The sequence below is a fragment of the Pinus tabuliformis genome, chromosome 6, assembly GCF_031772625.1.
Source record: "Pinus tabuliformis cultivar Carrire ecotype Pingquan chromosome 6, CPIR1, whole genome shotgun sequence".
In the NCBI taxonomy this organism is placed as follows: Eukaryota; Viridiplantae; Streptophyta; class Pinopsida; order Pinales; family Pinaceae; genus Pinus; species Pinus tabuliformis.
In genome coordinates, this window is record NC_142292.1 from 948,753,530 (window position 1) to 948,771,687 (window position 18,158).

Here is an 18,158-nt window from a genome sequence, read left to right on the forward strand (position 1 = left end):
ATTGCCCTGAGTCACAACTCAAGTCAGGTTAGGCATACTAGTCGTCACACGACTCACATTACCTAACAAACAAACAAATAATAGTAATAATAATAATAATTTATAATTTACTTATTTTTTATGATAAAATTTACTTAATTTTTATGATAAAATTTACTTAATCTTAATTAATTTACTTAATTTATCATAAGGTAAGTATTTTGATGCATATTATAAATTGATGCCTATTTACATTTATTAGCCATTTAATTTATATGGTTGTGCTTGTTCATATTGTATTAAAGCATCACATCAACATCTATATATGTTGTAAAACTTTAAAATACTTTTAAATGAATGAATTACCATTAATTAATTAATTAATCAATCTCCCAACGTGCGGTGATAGGGAGGCACTAGGAGGGGGTTGTCACCAAGGATCCATTATAGTAAGATATGGTTAAACGCCCCTATGGCCATAATGACTATCCAAGCCTCACCTGCATTTATAATGGCACACAACCCAATCAAGTTGGAAGATCATAACAACAAGCATGAATTAATGAACCGATGGCGGTGAGTATGTCAAATAAGGTTACAAGAGATGATGGGAGATGAAGGTCTACAACTAGGTGAGATGGAGTTCGTGTAGAGGTTGTATTTTATGTTGAATTTGCATGTCAAGAGTTCGCAAGAGCCAAGATTGTGTACCAAATCAATAATGCTCGATATGGAGGTCTACTTAGAGTATAAGGATTGACAACATGGGAATTTAGGGAGTCGCAAGGTGCTGAGCTCCAAACTGCAAAACGACTAGGGGATTGGAGGTAAACCTTCATGTTTCGTTTTTTTTTTTTTTTTGTAGACATGTTGGTGCTTTGCAATGATTTCCTTATAAATGGGAATTTTCTTGGGCTTTATTTGCTAATTTACCTGGTTGTATGTTGCCCCTCCCCATGGCCTCGCCCTCATCATCCATGGTGAATCGTCATCCTCTTTCCTACTGCTCCCTTCACTCTACCTCTCCCAGATAGTTCATTATGCCCTAAGCTTCTCAACTTAGAGGTGACCACCCTTGCTCCCTACAACCTAAAATTCGTCCCCTCCTCTTACATCCTCCCCACAACACAACTACCCAGTTTTTGCTTAGCACAAGGATAAAGTTCTTGGTCCTCGTGACACCATTTTAGGGCTTGTCGAGGAGCAACATATTACAAATAAACTAAAAGCTCATGCGCTAGGGAAAGGACCGAAACCTGAACAAACCCATACTAGGACAACACACATTATCCATTGTAGGAGGAGATAGAAACAACAAAATGGGATATTGTAGGGGAAAGGGGATGTCACTTAGAGATTGAAATAGCCGATGAAATTGCTAAAAGGGTCCTAGATGTTGGTCATACTAGAGGGTGCTCTACCAATATATGTACACCATTGCCATATATTGACACCTCAAAATAATGTTGGGACGTGTAATGTTGGACAAAAATATAGTCAGGGATTAAATTATGTCAATGCTTGATGACCTCCAGTTCATAACGAAAGGGGATGTATCGTTGCATGCAATGCATTGAGACACACCTTAGGCTTCCTTCTGACCCATGATGTTCTCCACGCAATAACAAAAAGTTAATAGCAGTGGAAGAATCCGATTCTCCAAAAATTAATACACTCTTTTACTATTTTTCCTTGTTTCCGGTTACTTAAATTTCTCATTATAACTATAAATAGTGTCCTAAAAGATTACAAAACCTAAAGCAATCATATTAATGTTTTGCCATCTCTAAACATGTTCAATATTTAGATTAGGACGAAACTCTAATTTTATAAATGGTATGATTTCCTAAACGATAAAATAAAATATGTATTTTTGATCATTTTACTTAATGCATGTTAATTAGTCAATCAATAGATATATAAATGTACATGACCCTACTTACCCTATGTTATGGAAAGTTGTTCTATAACTTTTGCAAAAAGTTAAATGTTTGTGAAATATGCAAAGTTAACTTTTAGTTTGACTTCCATTAACATATTATCCTCCTTTACAAGTAGTAAAATATCCAAATTTATTAGAGTTCCGGGTGTCCCACAGGACTTTTGGTGAATCTGCAACCATGATCATATGCTATTTTCTTTTTGCCCTCATGATTACCCAAAAAGGAAACTTTGTCTCCCACTCATTTTCCCTGGTTGGTCTACCCAACCATGATCATATGCTATTTTCTTTTTGCCCTCATGATTACCCAAAAATGAAACTTTGTCTCCCACTCATGTTCCCTGGTTGGTCTACAGCAATGGTGATAATGAATCGACCCCTCACTGTAAAGCGCACGTGTTATTTTTTTTTATTTATGTTTGGGTTGGCTCCATGAGGCTCTCTTGCGAAGAAAATACAAAAATATAGAATTGATTGATTTTATATTTTGACATTATTAGAGGACACAAAGGACATCCCAATGTGGTTAAATTTCCAAGAGAATCAAATCCGATGTTGATGTTTTAAATTTCTATAAAATTATATTGGTAATAACGTAAATGTTTCAAAAAAATGGTTTAAGTATTTTTGAAATTTTTATAATGGCTTTTAATTTATTTATTTCTTAATCATTAATAATGCTTAAGATTTATTTCATTAAGTGGAAAAATATGAAGAATTGGTTTGCATTGAATTTTTTTGGTAACAAATCAAATTTTGCATCTCCATTATGTGTCCTATTATTATATGGATATTTAGAACAAAATGCGTTAGTTAGTTAGTTTCCCAGTTGGTTTGGTTTTCAATTTAGGAAATTATGGAAAAAGAAAAAAATATTATTTACAAAAAAATTATTATTAAGGTTCACTAAATTTAAAGTGGTTAACTCAATTTTAAAAAGGTAAATGATTACTTAGAATATTAAAAAAACATTCTCAATTTCATTTTATTGAGTTAAAAGATTATGAACATGGGTTGTGTGACACATTTTTTGAAATTGAGATCTAATCTCAGTGTCTATAGGTTATTATGAGAGAACATTTTTCATCTTCAACCCTCTTAATGTCACTAGTGTTTTGAGAATTGAACAATGTCTAATTTAGCCATGGAGATCATGACAATTAGAACTAGTATTTTAGCAAGATTTGTGTTATTATTTCCACTAGTTGCAAGAGATAGATACATATTTTTAATCTTTTACAATAGAATTGATAACCTAACAATATATTAATTTATTTTTTCCTTGTAATTCTTTATAGCATCACATTTTCACCTTAATTTTCATGTGACCAATTTTTTAATATTATCTTTATTTTGCAAATGTTCTCTTATTTGTCACCCAATGATCCTCCAATGATCCTCCAATGATCCTCCTATCAACCACTTGAGCCAAAGACCTCTTTGGCTAGATTTTAAAGAATTTTAGCTAGCTTTTTATCTTCCATGTTATTTAACTTGTTTTTTAAAATTAAGTACCTAGTCATAATTATCTTTCTAATGAGAAAGGCTTGGTTTTATGAGAAAAATAAAATGTGATATATTAACTTTAATTTTGAGATTATATATATAATTATAATTAAATTTATTATACTTTTCTCCATAAAAAATATCACATCTCTAAACTTAACATCCATATAAAATACTAATCAAATTATTTTTTAATTAAGTATATATGTATGTGAAAACATTAAATATAAAAGCATTATATATATATATATATATATATATATATATAAGTCAATGGAACAAATATAAATATATTACAATTAATTAATCATTATTATTATTTTACAATTGAACGAGTTTTATTTTAAAAAGAATAAAACAAATAAAATTATTTCTATTAATCAATTAACTATTATATTAATTTTATTCTTATAATTGAAATTATTTATACATAAATATAAATATTTAATACACATATTAAACTTATCTATTTAAATATTATAAGTAGTAATTAGAAATATAACTCTATACATTATTAATGGTATTGTCTATTAAGGTCAATTTTTTATTGAATCTGGTTAGAAATTTTTAAAAAAATCTGACTACTGGAGTGTTTGAATTACTCTTTTGATGGTGGAAATAGATTCAACACCAACAAAAACTCTTAGAGCACCCAAAATCTTGAAACTTAACAATTGTAACTCAAATTTCCAAAAAAATTGGCTTGATTTTTATCAAAATCTTTTTAGCAAAATCCGGTTAGTATTGAATATTGATTAGGAAATATCCATGTTCAATGAGGGGAATATTCATCTAATGAATAATAATTTTATGATACATACTTATCTTTATAGGGTATTCAATGCTCAAGCATCCTCATTGGTTTTGATTCAATAGTAAATGGTTTGGGTTCCTCCTTCCCTCCTAGATTGATTTCCTTTTTCCACTCAAAGGGTATATTTACGTGGGATAAGTTGATTAAATCTTGGTCATACACATCTCCTGTTTGGAAGGATGCGGAGGACTTATTTTTGCCTCTCTCCATGCGCCCCCTTTGGATGTCAGTTGTTCAGAGCCTTATCGGCGTGGGGATTCATCGTTCAGGCACAAGGGACGTTCTGGCATGGGCTCTTCCGAGATCTTCTCAGCCTCTTCGTGTAAAGGATTTATATGCTGCAATGTCATCAGGCCTATCGTCTAACTCTGATCTGATCTTTCCTCCTAGTCTATGGAAGGTGGCATGCCCACTCAAAATGATCTTATTCTCGTGGCTGGTCTTTTCGAACAGGAACCTTACATGGGAGGTCCTTCAAAAGAAAGGATGGCAGGGTCCGGGAAGATGCACCATGTGTCAGAATGCGACCGAGTCAAATGTTCATATGTTCTTCCAATGTGCTTCATCTCTTCATATCTGGTATGAACTGTCATTGTCTTTTGGTTTTCCTTACCGGGTCTTCTCTTCTGTACAGGATGGGTTCAAATGGTGGAGCGAGCAGAGTTCATCTTGGCGAACCTTGTTTGTTCTTGTCTGCTGGTTCTTATGGAAATGGAGGAATGCTCACATTTTTCAAGATTCAAGGGTGCCTTTGGACTCTATTTTATTTCACATATCGGCAAATCACGACCTTATTGGCTGATTTCGGTCCTTGTTCGCTCAATATGAGTCTCCTAGTCTGCTTTGTTTTTGTTTTTTGTGGGAGTCAAAATCTTTGAAATCATCTCAGTTTATCAAGGAATATGTGTTTGAATTGAAAATGAAAAATCTGTAAGTAATTGGACTGACAGGAAAATACTCTCTTTGGTATCTGGTAATCAGTTGTTTGGACACATCTGAAACTTAACAGTATCAGGAATCTGCTGGCTTCTTTCTATGTATTCAGATTATTATATTTTCTTAATAAAATCTATGATGATTTTTCTCTCTGGAAAAAAAAAACAAAATAAATAATATTCACCTATATAAAACTTGTAATAACAAAAATTATTTTTACTTAATCATAACAAAAATTTATTTTTATTTAATGATAAAGAGGAGCCATGTCCATCATCAAATTCATAATAATTAACTAAATTCATTTTCATGTAATCGTATACAATGACCAGATATTACTCGGAAAAAACAATCTAATTATCATTATAGATCACAAAAATCTAAAATCTAAAAATATCTATCATTAAATTAATAATAATTTTATATTATATACTATCTTTACGCCATATTTAATAATGCTTAACAGAATACACACTTACCCCTAGGTTGTATTGAACACTCAAACAAAGTGGATAATATTCACCTATAAACTTGTGGTGACAAAATTCATTTCCAATAACGAGGATGGTACAAAGCTGTCCCTGTCACGTAAAGTGGATAATATTCACCTATAAACTTGTAGCGACCAAATTCATTTCCACCTAACAAGGATGGTACAAAGGTGTCCCTGTCACGTCGCTATATTGTATGCTTGGACTTGTTATCGCCCATTATATCTCGACAAAAAAATTAAAAAAAACCCCGTTGCTAGTCCGAGGGCGGTGGGTCTCATGGGACCGTGACCATGAGGCAATCCTGGGCCCAGTAAAAGCACATTCGCAGAATATCCGATCATGGGCATCAGCTCGTCGTACTCTGGAGCTGCCGGCACCTTCTTCGATGCTCAGAATGGCGTCACGCCGGGAACAATTCCACAGTTGACGTCACTGTTCAAGTTGCCCAGTGGTTGATGCGAGCGAGATCATCGGAAGTCATAAAAACGCCGACACGCATGCGTTTAAATACTAAACGACGATGGATATACAATATATATACTCGTATACTATATATACACGGTCGCGGTTTTTGTTTTTTTAACTCACATGGTGAATTGGTAACTACTTATACATTCACAATTTAAAAAAAAAACATGAGACAGGAGTAAGTCAGGTGAGTAATAATAGTAATATATCTATTATAAAGTTTTGGAAATTTCCTTGATTTTAATATAGGGATTTATTAAAATTAATAATTTATATTTATTAGAATTATAAATTTAAAAATATAAATTGAAAATAATTTGAAATATTTCAGTAAAAATTATATATAAAAAACTAATTTTAAATAACAAAAATCAAAATCAGAATTTTACCCCCAAAAAAAATAACCAAATTCCAACCGGGGAAACACTCTTTTAAACTTGCAACTCCTAATGATTAGACAACTACCAGGAAAATTTTGAGATTAACTTGGAAATTGGGGCTTCATAGCGTTGAAATTTGATATAAGGAACATTTTACACATTAAAAGTAGCTGTCAAGAGATGTCATCAAATTAATTTTATAATTCTTTGATTGATTTGATTATGGTGTTCAATTCGTCAAACTATTTTTTAAATTCCAGACATGGGGCCAGCTGGAATAGGGTATAAGGTTGACTTTTGATAGAAACAGAGGCATTGTTCAGTGAGAGGAAGATGCAGTGAAGGTCTATAATATGTATATATTTTTACAAGATATTCCTGTTGAGATCAACATAGCTGGACAGATAGCGTTATTGTGTTGATTGTGAGCGAATTATTTATCCATTTTATCGTGGTCGAAGATTTGTAGTTACCAGGGTGAAATTTGACTTGAGAGATGGCACTATTTCTCCCCACGACGTACACAGGGAAAGAAATAGCGAAGAAAGCGTGCCCGCAAGAATATTCAAAAGAAAAAGTCTTCTGTTTTTGGGAAAGAGATGGAGCTTCAGTTTCGAAGAAATGGTATTTGAATTCGGTGCTTATGCTCTCTTAGGTGGTGCTGGTGCTAGTTCAGTCCATTCCATCTTTTGGGAATTCTGAAATCTGAGGTCTTCTTAGGTTTCTTCTTCTCCTTCCTTAACCCTGTTCAGGCCCTGTTTGGCCTTGATGTCTAATTCAATGGAAACCTTTGAGATAGAAGAAGTGGATGAGAGGGCTGCAATGGCACCTCCTATGGTAATTGCAGTAGCAGTTAAGAAGGGAAATAATAGCACGTTTGCTGTCAAATGGGCGCTGGACCAGTTAATGTCTCCAGGCCAAACTCTGATTCTCTTACATGTCAGGCCGCGCCTTCTCACCATTCCAACGCCAAGTATGAATCCTTACTTATGCTTTACTGTAAACCTTACATTTTTGGTTGGTATGCATACTAAGCACAGTTTTTTTTTGGGTTTTTTCATTCGGAACGAATGTTCTGAGTAGGGATCTCAGACTAGACAAGGAAATATGTTATGACCCACAATTGATTTTTCTCTCAGTTTCCTGATATGGATTAAATTTCCTGTGCATGCCTGTCTCCTTATCCAATCGTTGATTGTATAGACATCTATAATGTAATATTTCGCTTATTTACAGGGGTTGTATCTTAGATATTGCCCAAATGCTTTTATCATGTACCATGGCTTATCAATTCTGGTTTTCATTTTCTGAAATATTACTTCAAATTTCATGAATTTGATGAAAATGAGTAAAGTTAATTGTTTCACTTTAAAGCTTTTAGGTTTTTATCAAGTAGCAGGGTTTATCAATTCTAGTTTTTATTTTCTGAAATATCACTTCAAATTTCATGAATTTGATGAATATAAGCGAAGTCAACTGTTTAAATTTAATGTTTTTATCAAATAAATTGACTTACCCATTCTGATTTTCATTTTTTGAAATATCACTTGAAATTTCAAGAATTTGATAAATATAAACGAAGTCAACTGTTTGAATTTGCTTACTATCATAATGACTAAATATTCTAAAATCTGCAGTTAAATTACTCTCAAGCAAATATTTAAGATTGCAAATAACCTTCCTAGATTTCTTATATTCTGTACATATTGGAAGCGATATACAATGTTCTTTACTCTCAGGCGAATATTTAGGACTGCAAATAACCTTCCAAGATTTCTTATATTCTGTACATAACGAAAGCGATATACAATGTTCTTACGATACTTCATTCATAACTTGACAAACCAATATAACAGATCCATGTATTTATTCAAAGAAACAGCGATCGAATAGGAAATTTTGATTGCCAATTTTTACCATAATTTCATAAAATTAGATTCTTTTGTCACAGTATTCTATCAAATTTATTGAAACTTTTTCTCAAGTTCAGGTCAGTTGCTAAGTTTCCAAGAACACATATAGAGATGTTCTCTAAAACTTTCATTCATAATGCATGAATAAAGAGTTTTTCCAGCTATACTATTTTTTTACAGTCTATTCCATTTCGGAATTAGTTCAGCTTAATTCAAAGGAAGCAAATTTAAATGGTTTAATTCATCTGCCCAGCAGCTTTGAAATTATCACTCAGTCACAATCCATCTTCATTTGCAAATAGTGGAAAAGCATGGAAATCTCAGAATATTTCTTTATATTTCTAGTAACAAGATTTAGTTTCAAAAGAAACTAAGAGAACCTAATCAATAATCAACAATAACTAGCAATAATATAAAATAAACTTCATATCTAATCTAACTCTAGAGAACTCAAGCTAACCTTTAAAACTTTTTATATAATAGAATTGGATAAATCAAAATTATTTATCAACGAAGTTCTTCACATGCTAGCTTTAATGGATTCTAAGTTTAATTTATGTGACAAGTTTGCATATTAACTGCAATCTTCTTGTCTTTATCAGTGGGTTTCATTTTATATATTGATTATTTTTATCTGGGGTTTCATTAACTTTGAACTTATATTTTTATTTAGGGTTTCATTAGCTTTGAACTTATATTTTTATCTGGGGTTTCCCACTGAACTTGACAAGCTAGCTCCTCATTGCTCTGAGCTACCGGTTTGTAGAATTGATGGCTTACCTGCGTGATAATTTTATTTATTTATTTTTATGGTTTTTTTTAAAGAAATAACTAAAAGTTAATATAATCAAGAGAATCAGTACAAAAACCACTTTTAATAGAATATAGGTCACTCTTAATAGAACATTATGTTACAAAGATATTTGAATATGAAATTATCATTAAACTCTTCCAACCACCTGAAATACTATCTGAAATTTATCCCACTAATAAAGTAACTTTTGAGTTTTAGAGCTTGGGCTAGGATTTTAAACTTTCCTATTTAGAAATTAGCAGAATGTCTCATAATGGATCATTTTCTTGCAAAAGCTTTATCATTCTTAAGTTTTCATCTGGTGTTTTCTGATAGAAATTAGGAAATTTTTGAACACAATGAATCATTTTCTTGGAAAAAGTTTATCATACTTCATTTTTCATTTGTTTATCTTCTAATTTTTCATTTTGTTTTTGCAGTGGGAAACCGTGTACCAATTTCACAGGTCCAGGAGGATGCAGTGGCTGCTTATATGCACGAAGTGGACACACAAACGAATGCAATGTTCTTACCATACCGGAAGTTGTGCAATGGAAAACAGGTAACGTCTACCTTAGTTATTCCAAGCTTCTTGTTTGTAGAAATATAACTATCCAGGCTAAGCTGTATTATTAGTACCTAGCAGCTGCACTCTGTAAATACAGGTGAAACCGGTGCTTACCAAACTTCTGGTTGTTAGGGAGATAATAATCCAGATTAAGCCGTAATAATAGTATCTAGCAGCTGACATCTGAGAATACAGGTGGAAACAGTGCTTGCCGTTGCTGAAGAAGATGATGTGGCAGCTGCAATTATTCAACAAATCACAAGTTATGGCATCAGCAAACTTGTTATAGGATCATCTTCCCGCAATGCCATTACAAGGTAAAAGTGATTAAAAGATACATACACATCACTTGGCACTCTTTTACAATGAACTGGTTTAGCATGGGGTGGGTTTGATTTTTAAATTAAAAGCAAACTCTCTTACTGTTGAATGAAAAGTTTTTTTTGGAGAGTGGTTCCTGCACTTTAATTAGCCTCATTCTACGCTATCTTTTCTGTTCTCCGTGTCACAAACAATTTTTCTTTTCTAAATTATATCAAAAAATTGTTTTTTTTCTAAATTATATCAAAAATTTGTTGGAAAAATAAGTTTATTTCATTCCAAACCAAGTTGATAGCAATCCAATGCAGATCTGCAGTTAATGATTTTTACATTGAAAACGTGGCAATCAAAAGGATCGTGTCACTGTAACAGTGATTCTGAAAAAAATTATGAAGTTTATAGCAACAGTTGGGCAAGTATAAAATCATATGGTTTAGGTTCTCTAGATAGCTTATAAGTAAAATAAAGGATTTGAATCTGAACTCTCATATTAGGATGATAGGCACCCATTCATATCACAAACAATTACCAATTAAATTTTCTAGATAAGCTAATTAGGGGATTTGAATCTGAAATTTCCTTCTTTAATACTTAGTATAATAATAGTTACCAATTCTATCACAAACAATCATCAATTAAACTCCCAGGAACATATAACTGTTGTCTTTATCAGTAAAAGAAAATCTAATTAAAAAATGAACTTTAAATATTTAGTTGTGATTCCCTATGAAAATAAACTTGCAAAGAGAACTATTAGATTATTACACAGAACTTTGCTTATGCTTGAGGTGATTGGTACTCTACAGTCATATGGCAAATGCAACTTCTTCCAAAGGAGTCTGATTAGCTATTACGAAGAGTTTGTGAACTGAATATATCAGAAGGATGGATACCAAGTTTAGTGAAGGATTCTTAATTTCTCTTGGTTCCAATATGATAACCTATGAGGTTCATAATTTTAGTGGGTACATTTATGGGCTTTAATATTCATTTTGGCTGAATGCATCTACTTAAATATTACATCTGGTTAGCTCATATCTGTATTGTCCCCTAACTCTGTTTTTCTCCAGGAGATTCAAGGGCCTTGATGTTCCGGGAACTGTTGGGAAAAATGCCCCTGATTTCTGCACTGTATATGGAATATCAAAGGGCAAGCTTATTTCGGTCCGTTCAGCTACATCTACAGAGTATTATAATAACTATTCCAGTGGCTTTTCGGATATGAGCGACTCCAGCTATGCGAGGACAGGTCCATTTAGAGCAACTATTTTTTCCTAAACTCCAAAAATATGCTCATAGAGTCTGCTTTCTTCCTTTTTTTTCTTTTTAAAAATATAGTGTAATATATTTTTTTGAATATGGTCAAAGTCGACGAAATCTTTTCATGGTATTTACCGTGATATTTAGCCATTACATTTGCTATAAGCAGATTCCGCCCACTTTAATCATATCCAAAAAAGAGAATATTACATATGAGAAACAAAAGTCTGCTGCATTCTATGTTTCTTGTTATGTTAATCATGATTAGTAGGCTCTAACTTCTGCTATTCTTTCTGTTTTTGAATCAAAATGAATCTGACTAGATTTCAACTGAAGAACCACATTCCAGTTATCTTTTTACAGACAGTAAATTTGAGGCATTTTTTCTTGTCATTGTGTTATTTTGGGACAGTGTCAGAATCCGATGCATCGATTCAGTCTTACTCTCAACCCCTACCTATTCTGAGAAATCGACCTCTTTCGAATAGTAATCAAATTAGGAGAAGCAACACCATCTCCAATCCAGCAAGCACAATTACAAATGTCTCGAGTCGCAAATTTAGCTCAATTTCAATGCTAAGTCAAGCTTCAAGCATTCCTGAGGAGTATGGAGTTTATGAAAGTGAAAATGGAAGGTCTTCAATTTCAAGATCGGACGGGTATAGTGACAATTCGAGTACAATGAGCATAGAGGAAAGAGAGTTTCCTGACAACTCAGTAGTAGTACCAAGGACTCCAGATCGATCCAGGGGATACCTTGCAAGCATGGATGCTGAGACCTTTCATACAAGTGTATGCCAATTTCTGCCGGACAATCCAATTGTAGATAGCCTTAGCGGCGGTTTACGAGGAGAGTCAGCGATTTCCACCGACTGTTTAAGAGGCGGCCATGAAAATGTCAACATGCTCAAGGAGAATGAAAAACCAATGGAGATGAGACCATGGGATTTGAACTCTGGATATGATTCAGTTAATCGACCCTTTTCGCAGGAGCGGGTAAGAGATGCATGGTTTAGAAAATAAAAATATTTTAATTATGTTGAAAGATATTAAATTTATAATATGATAGGATAGAAATATTGTCATTATGAAAACTATGATAGATAATAATAATTTTATTTTATGTTAATGAAATATTTTGGAAATTAAAATATTTTTATATCTATAGAATATAAATTTGAGATATTTTTTCATTTTAATGCAATTAAAAGCTTTAGCAATAGCATTTACAATATTATATTAGATATAAGTTTAAAATATTATCGGTAAGAATTAATTTTTTTTTTTTTTTTTTTGTATAATTTGTTTTTATATCGAGTCATTTGAACTAGCACAAGTTTTGAATCAATCTAAATATATAAATAATAAATATGCGATCTCTCTTATATATAAATATATTCTCTTGGGTGCCTCTCTCCCTTATATATATATATATATATGATGATGATGATGATGATGGTTAACGTCCACTGAGACCAAATTGGTCTATCGGACCTACAATTTTCTTAATTTTTACTTGTCTGGCTCCTCGTCTTTCTTGGCGAGATTGGTGTTGTAGCTTTCTTTTTTTTTCTCTACGGTCTTCCAACTTCCTTTATCTTGCATCTCCTTCATCTCTTCTGGTTCTTGGAACATTGGTGTCTTAGCTTCGCGATCTATTGTGTTCGTTCTTTTGAAGATAGTCGGAGAAGAAGTTTGGTCTGGGAGATCTGCTTTGCTGTTAAATGAAGATTTATTTTCTGCGTTATTCGAATCCTCATAACTGTTGATTTGCTGGGGCGGGATTTCTCCTTGCTTGTCTTGAGAGTTGTTTATTTCTTCCCTGCTTTCTTGTGACTCAGAGTTTTCTCTAGAATATTCTTCTTTGATGACAGTGTAGTGTTCTTTTTGTGCTCCTTCCCACCATGTAGATCTGTGGTGGTTTTTTCTAGCAAAATTTTTCTCAGAGGCTTTTGGGCAATTTTTGGCTAGATGCCCTGTCTCAAAGCAGGATCGACATCTGAAGAGGACACTTTCATAATCAAGTTTTTGGTTCCACACATAGTCTTTACTTGTTAGGTTTATTTCAGCTGGGAATCCGGCGCTGAAGTCCATTTCCACACAGATGCGTGCATAGGTGGTTTTGGCATATTCCTCTGTTTCTGGGCACCTGCAGTAAAATTTCCCAATTGCATTTCCGATGGCTTTTAGTGAGGAGAGATTCCAGAGATGCAAGGGTAGGCTTGGCAATCTCACCCACACTGGTGCTGAGGTTATCACTGCTGTAGAGGGATCGAATGATGGGTCCCATGGCTTCATGAATATGCCTGATTTTTCCCAAAACCAAGGGCCGGAATCTAGAATACATTGTCTGCTTTCAAGATTTTCAAAATCTACTATAAAGAAACCCCTAGCACAGGGGTAGATATATATATATATATATATATATATATATATATATATATATATATAATGTTAAATTCATTATCAATTCTCTAAGGCATGACCAATTTTTGGAACAATCTGGTTTAAAAATACAAAGGAACAATTTTAGGTATGTTTCTCTAGTTATTTTTAAGAGAAATATCAAAACAACTCTAATGTTTAAGCATTCAATGCCACATACAATATGCACACACAATCTTCTGCTATATATATACATAAATAGCAAAAGAAATACTCATCAGCATGGCATCCCAAATATTGTCCTTAAGTCCAGGTGCCACATGCTTTCTTAACCAATCAAGAGTTTGCTCTAGTTTCTCAATTAAGGATATCGGTGTAAAGGATGTTTTTGGTCTTTCTTCCTAGGAAGGTTTTAACCTAGGCTCATGTAGGGTATTGGTGTTAAGGATGTCTTTGGCCTTTCTTCCTAGGAAGGTTTCAACCTAGGCTCATGTTTTGTGGGCTCAACATAGGTTCATGTTTTGTGGGCAGTTCAACATATTTCTCTACAGGCTTTGTATTCTCAAAGCATAGGAACCCCAGAACTCCAAAAGCTTTGTATTCCCCAAGCCCAGGAACCCAGAACTCCAAAAATAATAGTGTTCAAAGGTCCTTGACTTTCCCCAACTCCCATTGCAGCGCCCGCTAAAAACCTAATATTCCCATACAATTCCAAATCTTAGAACAAATTTCCAATCTCTAGAGAACAGTTAAAATATAACAAAAAGAAAAAAAATATATTAATCAACTTTAATATATTTGATATATATACATATTTTAATAATAATCAAAATTAATTATATATATTTAATATATATTTGCAATACTTTAAATCACAATTTCAATTAAATTAATAAAATTACAACCAATTTTTCATCATATTTTTTTTTCATGATAATTTAAAAGATATTCAATTTAAAATTACACCAAATCCCGAATTAATATAAATCTATATTATTTATTCAAAAAACCTGAATTAGTATAAATCTATATTAATTATTAAAAAAATACTTTTATATTAAGAGGCATTTTTTTTTAACCCGTTTATCCATCTCGCATATTAATATGTCCATTTTTCAAATATATTTCCATTCTTCAATATTCTTTAAGATGGCAGCTGTTAACGGGAATATTTGAGTTGTAATTTAATTGTAAATTTTTAAAACATTTTTCTTTAAGATGGCAGCTCTTAACAGGAATATTTGAGTTGTAACTTAATTGTAAATTTTATAATATTTAATGGACATGAACAAACTGAAATAATTAATTTTATTTTATTATTAAAATGAATGATTTTATTATTTTATTGAATTTTCAAGTATTTTAAATTTATAATATATTAAAATGACTGATCTTATTACTTTATTAAATTTTGGGAATCTTCTAAACTTTATATTTAAAAATTTAACGTAATCTGATTGTAGCGTTTAGAATTTTAAAAATTTAACGATAAAATATGAGATCAAACCAATGAATTTATGATTTTCTATTAAATTTTTGAAATATTTTAAAAATTTTAAACTCTAATGAAAAATGAAGTTAAACAATTACTATTGTTATTTAGCATCAAATTTTCAAAATTTGTAATCGCAATAAAGTTGAGTGACAGCCATGGTACTACAAAGGCTGTCTGTGACTAAAATGTTTTCACAGGGTCAAGATTTCAATATATGATGGCATGGGTCTGATCTAACCTGGTGTCCTGTTTCTTCAGCAAAACATTCTGAACGAGGTAGAAAGGTTGAAAATTGAACTCCAGCATACTCGAGGCATGTTTGCTGTGGCCCGGGAAGAAGCAATGAATGCAAAAATGACAGTGAGTTTATCTGCCCATCTTGCTTTGAATCTCCCATTTGAATTGAATCTCAAATTTGCGGTTGTGGGTACTGGGTCCTTCACTCAAGCGTTAAGGTTAACATCTAAATTCTGGTGATAGGCCAATGAACTGACTCTCCAGAGGATACAAGAGGTGAGGAAAGTGGAGGAAGCAAAAATGAGAGAAGAGATAGCAAGAACAATCGCTGCACAAGAGAAATTAAAGAGTCAAACAGCCATGAGGCAGGCTGAGACAGCAAGGCAACTTGCTGAAAGGGAGGCTCAACAAAGAAAAGACGCAGAATTAAGAGCCAGAATAGAATCAGAAGAGAGAAAGAAAGCACAGGAAGCACTTGCATGTACCTATCAAGGATACAGAAAATACACAATAGAAGAAATTCAAACTGCCACAGATTTCTTCTCAGATTCACTCAAGATAGGAGAGGGAGGTTATGGTGCTGTCTACATGGGCAATTTGCAACATACCACAGTGGCAATCAAAGCTCTTAGAAATGAAGCAGCTCAAGCAGCTCAAAGAATACAGCAATTTCAACGAGAGGTATTATAGGTTTGAAATTTGTCAATATTAAGTACTATGTAGTAAGTTAATGATTGTTTCAATAATTTTTTACCTTATTTATTGAAAATCTTTTCATTCTTATTATCAAAGAAACATGTCTTATTCTTATTATCCAGAAACATGTAAAAAAAATAAACCAATGATTAACTTCCTGCAAAGAGTGCAAAGAGTTATAATGATAATTAATACTGTTAAATTTTTTAATACTTTGGATTTCTCCTTTTTTTTATAAATCTAATCTTTGGTGGGATGCTTTTTCTTTATTTAAATTGTTCAGATTGAGATTCTGAGTCGAATTCGTCACCCTCACATGGTACTTTTGCTTGGAGCCTGTCCTGAGCATGGGTGTTTGGTATATGAGTATATGGCAAATGGTAGCCTAGAAGACCGTCTGCTCTGCAAAGGCAACAGTGCTCCACTTCCATGGTTTTTGCGCCTCAGAATCATTTGGGAAGTGGCGTCTGCATTGCTTTTTCTTCATAGTTCCAAGCCAGAGCCAATTGTTCACCGAGACTTGAAGCCTGCTAATATCTTACTTGACGACAACTTTGTTAGCAAAATTGGTGATGCTGGTCTTGCTAAGCTCGTGCCTGCAATGACCACAAACATGGTAACCCAGTACAATGAAACCGTCCCTGCAGGCACGTTTTGCTATATTGATCCTGAGTACCAAAGGACTGGTAGCTTGGGCCCCAAGTCTGATTTGTATGCTCTGGGAATAATGATTCTGCAGGTGTTGACAGGAAAACCACCCATGGGTATAACAGAGGTAGTTGAAACAGCCATTGAGAGTAGGTCATTAGAGCAGATTCTGGATGAAAATGGTGGAGATTGGCCTCTTAATGAGGCCCTGGAATTGGCAACATTAGGATTGAAATGTGCAGAGTTTCGGCGCAGGGACAGGCCGGAATTGGAAAAGGATGTTCTGCCAGAATTAGAGAGACTCAAAGCCCTTGCTGAGGCTCAAAGCAGACAGAACAGAGAGGAAATTGATGTGATGCCCCCAAGTCACTTCTTTTGTCCTATACTTAAGGTTAGTTTTTCTCACCCAGGCTTCAGTTAAAAGAAAGGATCAGTGATAGTGATTATGATAATCTAGGTTGAAAGAAAACCCATCTCCATTAGAGAGGATGCCTTAATTCATTTAAGTAAACAGAACTATATGTGCATGACTCATCAACATCTGGCTATCATTTCTAATACTGAAAATATGCGGACATGTTGCCATTATTGTGTGCAGGAAGTCATGGACGATCCTCATGTGGCAGCAGATGGTTTCACATATGAGTACAGCACCATCAAGACATGGCTTGAGAACAAGAATACATCCCCCATGACGAATCTGGCCATGAACCATAAGATCCTCATTCCAAATCATCCACTTAGATCTGCAATCCTAGAGTGGAAAATCAAAACTGGATTCAATAATTCAGGTTCTTAAAAGGAAGCAAAATATAGATATAGATATAGATAGAGGGTGAAGACTTCTTGTTTCGATACTGAATCTGGTTGTCGTATTAAGTCATTTTACTGAAAAGTCGACCTTTCCAAACGCTATATTCTTTGAAACAATCAATGTATTATAGTATGTGTTTAACATATTTAATTTTGGATTGGCCTACTTATTTTTGCAGAAATAACAATATTTATATATTTTGGATTTCATAAATCTTTTCAGTTAAAGATGCATAGGTTTTTAAATTGAAATATAATCTTTATTATTGAGTTTATATTTTTCAAGTATAAAAATAATTTGTTTAAATTATTATATTTTTTGTTTTTATTTAAAATTCAGTAAGATCACTTTTGGTGAGATTATGATTTCAAATTTGTAATTTTTACCATGTTTTTTAGAATTTTAAATAAAATTGAAAAAAAAAACCTAAAGCATAAAAGATTAGATTCGGTAAACAATAACCAATTAAATATTTATGAAAATCAACATTTTTGAATTAGATATAAAAT

The 18,158-nt window shown here is 32.9% G+C and overlaps 1 protein-coding gene across 1 annotated transcript; it reads left to right on the forward strand.

Moving 5' to 3' along the window:
- Positions 1 to 6,885: 6,885 nt before the first annotated feature.
- On the forward strand, positions 6,886 to 17,862 carry LOC149262092 (U-box domain-containing protein 35-like). Its single transcript, XM_089423308.1, has 9 exons — positions 6,886 to 7,492; positions 9,666 to 9,787; positions 9,989 to 10,110; positions 11,185 to 11,363; positions 11,787 to 12,370; positions 15,513 to 15,614; positions 15,735 to 16,172; positions 16,471 to 17,226; positions 17,434 to 17,862. Exons 1-9 carry the CDS (start codon positions 7,288 to 7,290, stop codon positions 17,632 to 17,634), a joined length of 2,709 nt encoding a protein of 902 aa, XP_089279434.1. The 5' UTR covers positions 6,886 to 7,287; the 3' UTR covers positions 17,635 to 17,862.
- Positions 17,863 to 18,158: the final 296 nt, after the last annotated feature.

Bases quoted from the DNA above. Each gene is read 5' to 3' on its own strand.
- LOC149262092 (XM_089423308.1), top strand. From the start codon at position 7,288: ATGTCTAATTCAATGGAAACCTTTGAGATAGAAGAAGTGGATGAGAGG. The intron at 10,111-11,184 runs GTAAAAGTGATT...GTTTTTCTCCAG, and splicing joins TCCCGCAATGCCATTACAAG to GAGATTCAAGGGCCTTGATG. The intron at 15,615-15,734 runs GTGAGTTTATCT...TTCTGGTGATAG, and splicing joins CAATGAATGCAAAAATGACA to GCCAATGAACTGACTCTCCA.